This window comes from Pteronotus mesoamericanus, unplaced genomic scaffold (genome assembly GCF_021234165.1).
Source record: "Pteronotus mesoamericanus isolate MK-2021 breed Mesoamerican mustached bat unplaced genomic scaffold, CSHL_Meso_final scaffold_705, whole genome shotgun sequence".
Lineage (NCBI taxonomy): Eukaryota > Metazoa > Chordata > Mammalia > Chiroptera > Mormoopidae > Pteronotus > Pteronotus mesoamericanus.
Window position 1 is genome coordinate 3,453,451 of NW_026555326.1, and position 13,559 is coordinate 3,467,009.

Consider the following 13,559-nt stretch of genomic DNA (forward strand, 5'->3'; position numbering starts at 1 on the left):
TCTTAGCATTAATGACAAAGAAACCACCGAGCACCTTTATCAATGTTTCCCTGATAGATTTATTGATATGTGGTAACATTGTGTAAGTTTAAGGTGGACAACGTGATGACTTCATGTTATGAAATGAGCACAGTAATTTGTTTACTCCCATCAACTCACAGTTACAAAATAAAAAAAAAAATTTTTTTCCCCTCATGATCAAAATTTTTCAGACCTACTCTTTTAGGAATTTCCCAATATGCTATACAGTATTACTAGCTATAGTCGTCATGCTTTACACCACATCCCAATACATGCTTATTAACTGGAAGTTGGTACCTTTTGAGTACCTCATCCAGTTTCCTCACCTCGCCACCCCCATCGCCCCCCTCTGGTCCCTCCAAAATGGATTTGTGTTGTTGTCTTTTAATAGATTCTACATGTAAATGAGATCACACAGTATTTGCCTCCCTTTGTATGACATTTCTCCTAGCAAAATGCCCTCAAGGTCCATCCTTGTTGCAAAGGTCAGGGCTTCCTTTTTTGACTGAATAGCGTTTCACTGTACAAGCATAGTTCTCTTTAGCCATTGATCCATCGATAGACACTTTGGTTGTTTCCACGTCTTTGTTATTGTAAATAAAGCTGCAACAAAAGGAGGGGCAAATATCTCTGCCACACGTTGATTTCACTTCATTCAGATAGACACCCAGAAGTGGAACTGCTAGATCATAGGGTGGTTGTATCTTTAACTTTTTGAGGAATCTCCATACTGTTTTGCATAGTTCCTATGTGAACTTAATGTAGACCTTGACATTTAGCAAAATCAAAAGGTAAAATGCCCTACATCTGTTTCTGGAAGCCATTTAGTGGGTCTCCTCTACTGGGGTGCGTAACTTATCCCGGCAGGTCTTGTATTCCGCATTAACCTCTGTTTTCCTAAAGACAAGACAAAGAGGCAGCATCAGACATCACCATAATTAAGTACAGAAATTAAATTCAGAAGCCTACTTAGACAGTGGACAATTAAACTAATATCAGGAGTCTCTGATCTAAGAAACAGTCGTTTTAAAACAGTATCAAATGTTCAACTCTCCTCCCTCAGAATCTCTGAGTACAGCACTGAGTCATATAAGTAATTTTAAATTTTCTAGAAGCCACATTAAAGAAGTAAAAGGAACAAGAGAATTAATTTTAATATATTTTACTTGATCCAATACAGAGAAAACATTAACATTTTGCCATGTGTTTTACATTTCTAGCACATCCTGCATGGGACTAGCCACACTTAAGTCCTCAGCCACACGTGGCCATTACTTTTTGAATTAGAAGATGTCATTGTACTCCCCGCCTCAGTCAACCTACCATAACTGACGGACCAGGGCTAAAATGGGCCCAGCCAGTTACTTGCAGCAGGCTTGTCACAGCAAGCACTCCCGGGAGGCCTAGCCAGTGTCAGAGCGGCAGTCAGACCTGGGTTCTTGATCTCTCTCTGTGGGGAGGCCACCACGTGAGCCACCACTGTCACAGGACCGCACTTGTGATAGAGCAGCTTCCTAAAAACTACTGTGGGCGGTGACGTAGTGGCTAGGCCTCTCCCTGAATTCTCCAGGACTGCTACATTTTTCTATTTTTTGAAGTCAATCCATGTTTTCTCTGTAAAAGTGGTATCTTTTTCTTTAAATTAGAATTTAAAATATAATTCCTATGTGAAAAAGATAAAAAGGATTAACACATTTCTGACATTTACTTGATATAACAATGAAGCTATTTGAAGATGATAAAAGTCTGAATCCCAATTACTAAGCACTATTATTTTATATTAACTTCGGCATTCACTAAATTAACTTCGACTGTTTACAGACACCTGGAAGCTCATGACATTCTGAAAACTACTTTCCTACTTGGTTTCTGCCTCAAAGGAATCCTGAGAGAACAAGACAGAGAGGGCTGGGAGGCCCAGACTGCCCTTCTAGTAGGAATGTTTGTCTTGCCCTTTGCCCATGGTTATCAAAGACACCGCTTCACTTTTACCAAGAAATTGCCCTTCCCACTGGGCTTTGCAGAACCTGCTCCCAAACTCTTGACTGTAACCTAGGGTAGCGCCTGACAGTGCAGGTGTTGGGGTACGTTCTCCCGCGCTTTCCCGCTATGCAGACACATTTTGGCAAATAGAGGGACACTTCCCATTTATCTCATTCAAACAGAAGGTGAGGGGTCAAAGGGTGTCAGGAAATGCAATCCAGGTTTCAAAATCTAGGGATCTTTTTTTGCTGGTTTCTCTTTATATGGTTAAAAAAAAAAAAGTTCTGGTCAAGAAAAAGATAAATGCCTTTACAGAGTTCATATTTACAAGTTGAAATTAAACATTTAAAAAATTAAGTGAAATGTATTTTGGCTTCTGTAAATGGACATTTTTCTTCCCTGCCCTTAAAATGAACAGATTCTACGATTACTTGATACTTAGCTAAAAAAAGTCCCTCACTTTCAGATTCACAGCAACTAGAAGCTAGGGGACATGGGGATATGACTCTATCAGAGCCCACCTCAAAGACAAAGCCTGTTAGTCCACATTATTTTACATTATTAAAAATGGAATGGTATAAAAAAAATAGGTAATTTAGCAAAGGAAACAGGAATCTAAGTGTCCTCTTTAATGTTTACTGTCATTGTATCTTAGATGGGGCTACTGACATCTATATATTTATCGAACATTTTTCAAAAGAAAGGACATCTGAAAAGAAACACAGAAAGCAGATACCTTTTAATGATGAAAGCAAACCTTTCATCTCTTCTCAGAGAGAAATAAATTTTACTTCTCTGTGGCTCTCACCAGTTAGGTAGGTGCTGAACAGAGGAAGGGAAAAAGCCTGAATAAAATAGTGACAACAAACCAAAAGGAAGACTGGCACAATAATTGGGGTAAAATTAGTGATAGGGGAGAAGGGAAGGAAAGCTGATGATTCGTTCCTACATGATGGCTTTTCTGATTCTTATTTAGGAACTGGAAAGAGTGAACTTTGTTGTGCAGGAAGCTACTTTAAGTTTGAAGTGTTATAGTTCATCTAGCAGATAAAGATTCTAATTTTCTGTGCAATCTGTTTATCTCTGAAACATTTAGCCTGAAGTGGATTATGTAAACTCTCTCTCACAGAGTAACAGATTGGGGGAGGTTCGGCCCTTGCCTCTAGGGCCTTAGATTTTAGGGAATACACAGAGCATACGTACTAAATGCATGTAACACTGTCCCAGGAACCCGTTTTATGACAAGTCACACATTTCCGGATACATTCTGACTTCTGCACTGAGTACAGATTCTTCCTGGGGCACCTCTGTTTTCAACCGGAGGGAGGTTCTCTGTAAAACTGATTATAAGACCTCCTGGGATTTTCCTGGGATGTGTTTAAATTTCATTAACACGCTCACTCTACAAAATATGTGTATTATTAGTTTTCTATTTAAAATTCTCAAAGAGCTTGTTGAATGTTCAAGAATTTGAGAACCAACTAGAAAAATGCCCAAGTTCACTTGACTCTTCAGTTTTTTGTTCCACGTCACTATACTGTCCCTCGCCTGAGCTGGCCTCTACATACAGTAGATCCCAAAAACTTTGTGATGTTCATTTAAGCAGATGGCTTAAAAATTACAAAGTTACTGAATCAGTCATTATTAACCTAATATTAAACACAGGTTTATAACAAATACCAAATATCCTTAACAAAAAAAGAAAAAGATTGTCACAATGATTTAAACTATTAAGAAACATAAATTATTCTAATGAACTTAGCAAACTCTCACTTATCCTGGAATGATATAACCAGGATAAAGAAAATCATGCATCTATGGAAAAAATAGTCACTACAAGTAAGTTAAAACATGCAAATAAACAGGCATCTGAGTTTGGGAAGCACACAGCCGTGACATGCAAAAAGGGACTGCAGCGGCGGCAAAGGACAGGGCAGGGCCATGCATTCCAGGGTTAGAGAGTGCGGTGGAAGAGTCGGGTAAGAAAAGGAAGGGGCGTGAAGATGGGGCCCATTTCAGGCCGATTTGGGGATCCTGTTCTCAGGTTAGAGCTAAGAAGCAGAAAGTGGCATTACAACAATTTTGTGACCATTTCCAACATAATGTAAGTGATGTTTAATGACCTTAAAAATGACTACTTGTACTATTTTGTACTTTGTTTTGCTGCTTGGTTTGCCCTCTTTATTTAGCCAACGGATGAGGGACAGTTCTATTTTGACAGTGGTTTCCTTATATGTAATAATTTTGGGTGACATTCTCCCATAGACTCCCCAATCATATACTTCCTAGGAAATGCTACAAGGGCCCTAATGTATTCTCCTACTTTCATATACCCCCTGCCACATGTTGCCATGCATACTTTAGTAGTAATTTCCCCGAGAAGTCTAAGGTGTAATCAAACCTTACATGTATATGGGCAGTTTTTAAATTTGCTATTCTATGTCTCACCCCTTTTCATGTTTCATTTCAATTTCACTTCCTTTATCGTTCTACACCCCTGCCCCTTTGGCAAACCCCCAGCTTGTTCCCTAGATCTATGGATTTGTTTTGTTTTCTTTATTCATTGGTTTTGTTTTTTAGATTCCATTTATAAGTGAAATCACATGGTATTTTAATTTTGTGAAAGATTTTAATTAAAATCTTTTTGCTGTTTGACTTCTACCAGTCTGTCTTCAAGGTCACTGATTCATTCTTCTGTATTAACTAATCTGTTGTTGATACCTTTTAGTTTATTTTTCATTTCAGTTATTGCATTCTTCAGCTTTGCTTGGTTCATTATACTTTCTCTTCATTGAAGTCTTCCATGAGTTCCTCTGTCCAACTCTCAAGTTTGATAAGCACCTTGTAACTGTTTCTTTCAATTCTTTAAAAGGCAAATTATCTCCATTCATCAGGGTTTCTTCTGACACTTTCTGTTTCTTCATTTGAGACATCCTTTCATTTTCATTGTTTCACTTCCTATGTTTGTTAACATGAATTAGACAAAACAGCTATTTCTCCCAGTCTTAATAAAGTGGCCTTGTGCAGAAGTGACCTCTATGTAAGTTGTATGTCAGGTGGTTTTTGGCAGGGTGCTTGGAGCTGAGCGGATGCCTACAGCGTCTGAGATGTGGGCCGACTGAGATGGGGAGGCTCCAGGCTGGGAGGTCAGTTGTGTGCTCTGTTGATCCTGCTTCCTCTTTGGAGTTGAAACTGGCTCAGATAATAATTCAGCAAACTTACACGTAGGCCAGAGCACCTAGAGAGAGGTCCCATCCACCTTATCAAGGTGTAGAGGGACATATACAATAGTGCTCGCTGGCAGCACCCACCTCAGAGATTTCCCTATTGCTTTGCAGCTTGCCTTCTCTATTAGATCTCTCTCCCTTCTGTTGTATAGAAACTGGTCTTGTATAGAGGTGACCCTGCGTAGCTTGGGAGTGCTGGGTAGTTTGGACAGCCTCGTTGGGGCCAGGCAGGTGTCTGGGGCTCTACATTGTCAGGCTGGAAGAGCCCCGATCAGGGACACCTTGTTCATCTTGCTTGCTCCTTTTACTCGAACCCAAAATGGGCTACGGGGAGTGTGATTGGGAACACACTGCAGTAATCTTGCATGTATAACAAAGCACCCAGACGGAGCGCCCACTTGCCTTATCTAGGTGGAGGGGGGGTGTATACAATGGAGTCTACCAGCACTTCCTATCTGGAAGTTCCTCAAGATCCCCGACAGCCCCTGCAGTTCCCCAGATTACTCTATTTGGCCTCCTCTCTTTTGTTCTTCAGAAGCTCTTCAATCAGCTCTCAGTTGCCTATCAGGAGTTCTGATTTATATACAGGTGCATATTTTGATGTGCTTGGGGCAGGAGGGGAGTTTGGCCTCCACCTATACCACAGACATTGTCAACCTCCTCACTATTTTGTACTTTGATATGAAGTCTGTACAAGGGCACCTGCATTTCCTAATCATCACAAATACAAGTTTACATGAAGTCCATTTTGTGCCAAGTTGTAACAGCAACTGGGGATTTACCGTGCATAGTGCCCTGCTTCCACAGTTACCTCTACAAATAGAAAAGACACTGCATGCATTTTAGTTTTGTAAAGCAGTTTCCAAGGCAACAACGGTCAGCTTGCTGTAGGGGGTGTGCAAAGACTATGAACATCAAACAGTGCAAAGAATATAAAATAAATATTCACTTTTTTAAAAGCAAAGTAAAGTTACTAAGTATTACCCCACATACTTTTTAGAATATATACATAGGTAAGAGGTCTTTAAAAATCCAATACCTAGAAGAGGAGAAAACTTGCCTATAAACTTCATGATATTTCTTCCAATTTCAAATGTATTGGCATATCGGTAACAGCCTTCACCCTGGTTACTCAAAGTATAATGCAGGCCCAGTATCATCATCACTTGGAGCTCACTACAAATGGAAGTCTCCAATTGCTAATGGTGCTGAAATTGATGCTCAGTTAATTCTTCACTTTTAAAAGACCCATTAAGTGATAGCTAGAGCGTTTGACTTAAGCTCGTTTAAGAACTTTTAACTATTTTGCCCTGGCTGGTGTAGATCAGAGGACTGAGCCCCGGCCTGCAAACCAAATGGTCACCAGTTCGACTGCCAGTCAGGACACGTGCCTGGGTTGAGGGCCAGGTTCCAAGTTGGCAGTGTGCAAGGGGCAACCACACATTGATATTTCTCTCCGTTTTTCTCCCCCTTCTCTAAAATAAATAAAATCTTAAAAAAGAAAAAAAAGTGCATTTTGATGCACTGATGTTTTAAACAAAGAAGGGATATTTTGAACAATATAGCAAAGCTATATTGTTTTGCTTTATTTAGAAGTCATTTCTATTTAAAACTTTTGGAATTGTGAAAGTACTTAACTGATAGCATTTTCTACTTGAACTGATGTGTATATGTGATTAAAAAATATTACTGAAAGAGATATCATATATGCATAGCATATGTTCTACAAATGTAAGACTTAAGATTCAAATGAAGGAATTGTGGGTATTTAAAACAAATAACCCATAATATAAAAGAAGTTGGAACTCTTTATGAGTGCAGATGTACTTTTATTACATAGCCCAAACCTAATGATCAATACGAAAGAAAAATACATATGTCATAAAATCATGAATACCAAACTTCTTAAAATTAATGGGGTTTGATTACCAGGCTACTTCCAAAATAATTGGGAAGAACAAATATGTAAAAATCAAAAATTTCAAAGCATCTTATCTTGGTCTATGCTTTAAAGCACATAATCTTGATTTATGCTCCAGGATTTATTCTTTCATTAAATTGTAAATTATTTCATTAGAATTTAAGTTTGATGCTTAAAAACCCATGACCTTAGATGAATTTGTACATTGTTTCTTTTCTAAGTCTCCCAGCTTTCTGATTTTAATAAATAGATAGATAAAGTTAATGAGGTGCCTTGTTAGTCTTACCCCTCTCAGCAAGTTTAACCCCATCAGTTTTTCTGCAACCTAGTAAATTAAGAGAACATAAGAGGGAAATCAAATAATGTTGCTTTTAATTCCCCAGTTTAGCTTGTATAAATAACTCCAAGTGGGGGAAAAAAAAAAATCAAACTGGGTGTTTGAAGACATCTACAAAGCTTCTTAACAACTACTTAAGTGAAAATGACAAATGGAAATTTTCATTAAAAAATTCCAATAATTATACCTGTCAAAATTTCCGAGTGAGAAATTTTAAATTAAATCCTGGCCACCGGCCCAATTTAGAATGTAGGATATACCTAGGGTGGGGAAGGCCCCATCATGGTCCACGATTTATTGCAGAACTTAAACCGTGAATCCCACAGAAATTTTTCTTACAGATGTAATAGCTGAAGCAACACTGCAGACTTCTTGTTACAATGATAGCAAAAGTAGCTATAACTATTTTTAGTAAAGAAATGCAATTCTGATGGCACAGTCATGCACAGACATTAAAAACGCATGCGATACAAAATGCAAATAAAAGCTGCACAGAAGTATGTAAAGAGTGAAGCACCAATGTGTTTAAGAAGTGCGCTTAAATTTACCCTTTCTTCTTCTTGAGACAGTACCAGGCGACAGTTACAATTACCGCAACGACTGCCACTACAATAAACCAAAGAACAAATGAAATGTAAGTGACAACTAATTACCAATATTCAAAATCAAGCAGAAGAAATTAACATTGGTTACAGTTCAGCAGGCAGGAAATGCTATTTTATTTAAGCACGTATATATATCTATATCCAGCTGGACTCTTCACCATCTAAATCCAATTCCCTGGAATTGCTTAAACAGTCCACAATAAGTCAGAGAAGAGTCCTTGCTTAATATAGAAAGTTACCCAAAACATATTTGGGATACAAACACATGTGACTAATCATCTTGACAAAGCATGTATTATTTAGGATTTGTTAATAAGCAGACATATAGAATATAAATGAACATGTAATCACCAATACAAGGTAGTATATCATATAAGAGGTGTTCCTAGATTGGTTAACTTAATTTCAAGCTATAAAATCTATAGAAACTAAAAATCCATTAAACAAATAACGCTCTTCTTTACATTAGTATTTTGACTTAAGTGGCATCAAATTGGGATACTTACATATAGCAATAACAATCCCAGCAATTGGTCCTCCACCTGAGAAAAAATTAAACCGTTTGAAGCAATTACATTTTAGTTAATCAGATCATCTATAAACTACAGCAAAGGAAAAGCTTATCAATCTAGTTTGGTGTGACTGCTAGTGCATCCAGCTATTTTGATCACAGAACCCTTCTAGTTTGAATTCAGGCTTAGGACGCAACAATGTTTTGTGCTGTAGCTACCACACCAGGTTATTTACAAAATATCACTATTAGAAAAATCAGAATTCACTAGATTAGTGGAAAATCGTTTTAAAAATGTATTATCCCATTATAGTTGATTTAGTTCTGTTTTCAATCTATTGTTTATGATTTTTATTACAAAATTAATTTATATTTTCCCACCAACAGTGGATCTGTGCAATAAGCCATAATGAAGTTCCATTAATTACACAAATCTGCACAAACAATATGCTATCATCAATCCTTCCTCAAGCAACTCCACCCCCAAATTAAGACATACCAAGGAGATTCTAAGAATGCAAAAGAAACACCCAGGCACAAATATAAAAATTATGCTTAGAAACTTAAACATACATTGTTTGACTATCCAAGGAGTAATAAATAATCCTACAGAATCTTAATCCTTACAAATGTTGGTTAATAGCACCTCTGCTTTTAAACTGGCATTATATTTATTAAATTTCTGTAAGTCAAAGCACACGATGACATGTTTACCTCTACTTTTTTCATTTCACTAAAAATAATCAAGTGTTTAATGTCTTAGGATGGCAGTGGGTTTACTGACACAATGAGAGTTTAACTACAGTGTTCAGAGAGAAAACATGGCAAGCCTAAGGTGCATTTCATAAAGATTCACCTTACTGAACTAGCCTAATATTAAGAAAATATATGTTTCTCTTCATTTACTTACCAAGTAATCTTTGTATTTCATGTAAATGACACAACATATCATTTTCTTGTACATGTGTTATATGAACTATGTGAGCCTACATGAAGTGTGTTACACCAGCCCGATCTGAAAAAAAGTTAAAGCAACTTAAAGCACTTTAAGGCTTGGGTGTACAAGGTATGATGAGAAAGAAAACTCATCTACCAATTGCCAACACAAAATGACACTATCAAATGGAAAGCAAATTATATTCTATAAATTTTAACCTACATATGAACACAGCAATCCTCACCTACAAGAAATCCTAATTTGAGGTACCTCTCTTAAAAACTGTATTACTGACATGTTTGCACTATTAAAATAAGTACAAATGTCAAGTATTACTCATTTGTGACAGGTTGTTTCTTCTCTGACTACAGATAATCAAAATACGATATTTCCAGCTTTAAGGTCTCATAATGCAGAGCATTAATAACCAAAATAATACCTAGGTCCTGAGGTGGTGGTACGGAGGAAGGTTCTAGAAAAAAAAAAAAACACAAATAAGTAAAAAAGAAAAAAAGACAATAATTAAGACTAAAGACCTCTAAAGTATAGGTTTAGAATTTATGCGCCTTTGAGCGAAAACTCTTATATTTTCCTTATATAAATTAATGTTTCTATTTAGAAGCAGAATCATAAAATATTATAAATTTATATTCAATGCCATCAGAATTCTTATTCCAGTCCAGTAATATTTCCTATAATAATATTCGGTGGTACAGCATGATTTATCATTACACTACTGTTAAAATTAGCCTATGGGTTGATGTGACTATACGTAGGATTAAAAAAAACTGGAATCCTTAAAAAAATTTAAAAGTTGATGTGCAGTAGAAGGAAACTTCCACAGGATAAAGGCCATTTATGAACAATCCACAGTGGCCCTGGCTGGTGTGGCTCCATGGAGTACCTGCTGGACTGTGAACCGAAAGGTCAGACCATAAGGACTTCAGATGTACCAACAATTTAAATTTAAAGAATGCAATCAGAACACATGGTTGAAATGGTTATAATGGTTATAAGAAAGACACAACACTCACAGCCATTAAGAATGATCGATATATCTACCTACCTCCTACTGTAAAACTTCTGCACATGTGAATGACCACTGATAGACTAAAAGTCAGAGTTTTAGAAAAATATTAACAGCATGATGCCATTTTTGTTTCAGGAAAAAAAAAAGAACAGATGCCAAAATATGTGTATCTACACATACAGGATTACTGATGTATAGAAACAAAGGCACCTGAACTATTAAGGGATTGATAACTCAGGTCATGGGCTAGAGAAAGAGAGTACCTTTTACTGTGCACGCTTTCCTAATGTTTAAAAATTTAAAAACTTATAGTCATGTACTAGTTATGTAACTAGTTTACATAACTAGTTATGTAAAAGTTATAAAAATAAATCTGTATTTAATAGTATAAGAGTCTTAAGAGAAAACTGACTAGTAAAAATAAGGCAAGGAAAAGAAAAAGAAAAAAGAAAACCCTAGAGAAAAATGTTTACCTCAGGTTAAAAGGGCTTTAATTTATGAGTTCTGACAAACCAACACCCATAACTTAGAAACCCAAGTTACTGGTTTCTCATATAGACAAATGAACAAAGGGCATGAATAAATAATGTACACTCAAACACTCTTCTCCACTGATAATTAAAGAAATGCAAATTAATACATGACATCATTTTCCACCCATTAGGTTATACAGTTCTTAACAATTGAAATAGAATAAAGAGTTCTGAACCTGGCTGACTGGGAACTGGAGCCGTGGAAGGAGGAACAGGACCTAGAAAAATCAATTTGATTCCATTCACCAGCCATATCAATACAATGCTATGGATTTAATTTTGATTTCTGATTTTTTTTTTTAAAAGGTTGATTAGTCATTAAAATGAAAAATGCATGCACTGTCTGAACTTTGCAACTCTTACTTTCTGGGAATTTAACCTAAATATATGTTCCCAAACATACATAAGATGTCTGCATAACAAGCTTCACTAGCTTTGTATTTTATAATGGAAACCACAGAAGTCAATTAATAATCAATCATAAAAAAGTGTTCAGAATAAACATATGTACCTTTAAAAAATACCATTCAAGTATTATTGTATTACAGTACATAATTTCTATTCTCTTCTTTTCCCTTAGTATTTCCTGGATCCTTTTTTTAATATTAGCAGAATTAGAGCTACTTTCTCACCATTATACAGACCTTCCTTTAACTGGTAACAAAAAATAATGTACAGACCCAGTAAGAATTTTGATTTTTCTTATTTTTAAATAAGCCTGTAGTTATAAATTTTCCTCACAATCAATGTTTTATAAATCCTTTGTGAATTCTTACAGTCCACTCTTTCAAAAGAGCACAACAACATAGCCTAGCCTGGCTGGTGTGGCTTGGTGGATTTGAGTGTAAGCCGGCAAACCAAAGGGTTGCTGGTTCAATTCCCAGTCAGGGCACATGCCTGCGTTGCAGGCCAGGTCACCAGTTCGGGGCATGTGAGAGGCAACCGATCAATGCATCTCTCACACAATCGATGTCTTTTCTCTCTCTCTTTCTCCTTCCCTTCCCCTCTTAAAAAATAAAAAAATTCCATAGGTAACATCATACTCAATGTTGAATGATTGAGAATTTTTGCCTTAAGATCAAAACCAAGACAGGATGCCTGCATTTCCTACTTCTGCTGAACAGCATATACTAGAAGTTTTAGTCAGAGCAATAAGGCAAGAAAAAAAAATACAGAGCACCAAGCTGGGAAGGAAAAACTAAAATGATCTCTGTTGAAGATGACATGATCTTTTATATAGAGAACTCTGCAGATTACATTCACAAACACATGTGTACATACAAACACAACCTGTTAGAATGAATACATAAATTCATCAAAGTTTCAGGCTGCAGAATCTACACCCCCAAATTAGTTGCATTTCTGTACACTAAAAATAAACAACCCAAAAGGAAATTGTGAAAGCAATTCCGTTCACAATGGCATCAAAACTAAAATACTCAGGAATCATCTTAACCAAGGAGGTGAAAGACTCCTCCTACACTGGAAACTACAAAATATTGCTGAAAGAAATAGAAGACAACATAAATAAACAGAAAGATATCCTGTGTTCATGGATAAAAAGACTTAATATTGTTAAGATGCTAATACTACGCAAAGTAATCTTGAGGTTACATGCAATCCCTATCCCATCTTGAATATTCATATTTCATAAATAGAAAAATGGAAATGTACAATTCATGAAAACCAAGAGTCTAAGACCAGCTAACACCATCTTGAAAAAACCAGCATTGTTGAAAGGACTCAAAATACCTGATTTGAAAGCTTGCTAAGAAGCTAATCCAAACAGTAGTCCTGGCATAAAGATAGACGCAGAGACCAAATGAATAGGAAGCCCAGAAATAAACCCTCACATATACAATCAAATATCCAAAAGGGTGCTAAGAATAATTAATGGGGAAAAGACAGTCTTTTCAACAAATGGTTCTGGGGAAACTGGATATCTACATACAAAAGAATGAAGTTGGTTTCCTGCCTTTTACCATACACAAAAACTACTTCAACATGTATTGAAGAACTTAAGCATAGATCTAAAACTTTAAAACCCTTAGAAGAAAACATAGAGGACAAGGTTCATGATGTTGGGATTTGGCAACGATTGCTTAGATGTGACACCAAAAACACAGGCAACAAAAGGGAAAAAAAGGATACACTGGTCTTCTCAAAATTATAAACTTCTGTTTATCAAAAGGGTGAAAAGGCAATCCAAGAATGGGAGGAAACATCTGCAAATCATATACCCGACAAAGGATTTATTTCCAAAATACGTAAGGAACCCTTAAAACTCAATAACAACAACAACAAAACCCCAAAATCAAAAATGGGCAAAGGACTTGAATAGACATTTTTCCAAAGATATAAAACACACCAATAAGCACGTGAAAATGTGATTATTAGTCATTAGGAAATGGTAACAAAACAACAATGGAATGCTTCATATACATTAGGATGGCT

The 13,559-nt window shown here is 36.4% G+C and overlaps 1 protein-coding gene across 9 annotated transcripts in view; it reads right to left on the bottom strand.

Moving 5' to 3' along the window:
• Nucleotides 1–719: 719 nt before the first annotated feature.
• LOC129062295 (membrane cofactor protein-like) overlaps nt 720–13,559 on the bottom strand; it is a 37,599-nt gene continuing 24,759 nt past the window's right edge. For 4 of the 9 annotated variants that reach the window (XM_054563166.1, XM_054563164.1, XM_054563162.1 and 1 more), the window contains 4 exons: nt 9,982–10,014; nt 8,601–8,636; nt 8,038–8,095; nt 720–918 (listed from right to left, as the gene is read on the bottom strand). In XM_054563166.1, coding sequence (XP_054419141.1) covers nt 846–918; nt 8,038–8,095; nt 8,601–8,636; nt 9,982–10,014 — 200 coding nt within the window. In that variant the 3' untranslated portion in view covers nt 720–845. Of the gene's footprint in view, nt 919–2,740; nt 2,827–7,438; nt 7,478–8,037; nt 8,096–8,600; nt 8,637–9,981; nt 10,015–11,281; nt 11,324–13,559 lie in introns of all 9 variants that reach the window. The other 5 variants (XM_054563165.1, XM_054563161.1, XM_054563158.1 and 2 more) reach the window with 3 other exon arrangements.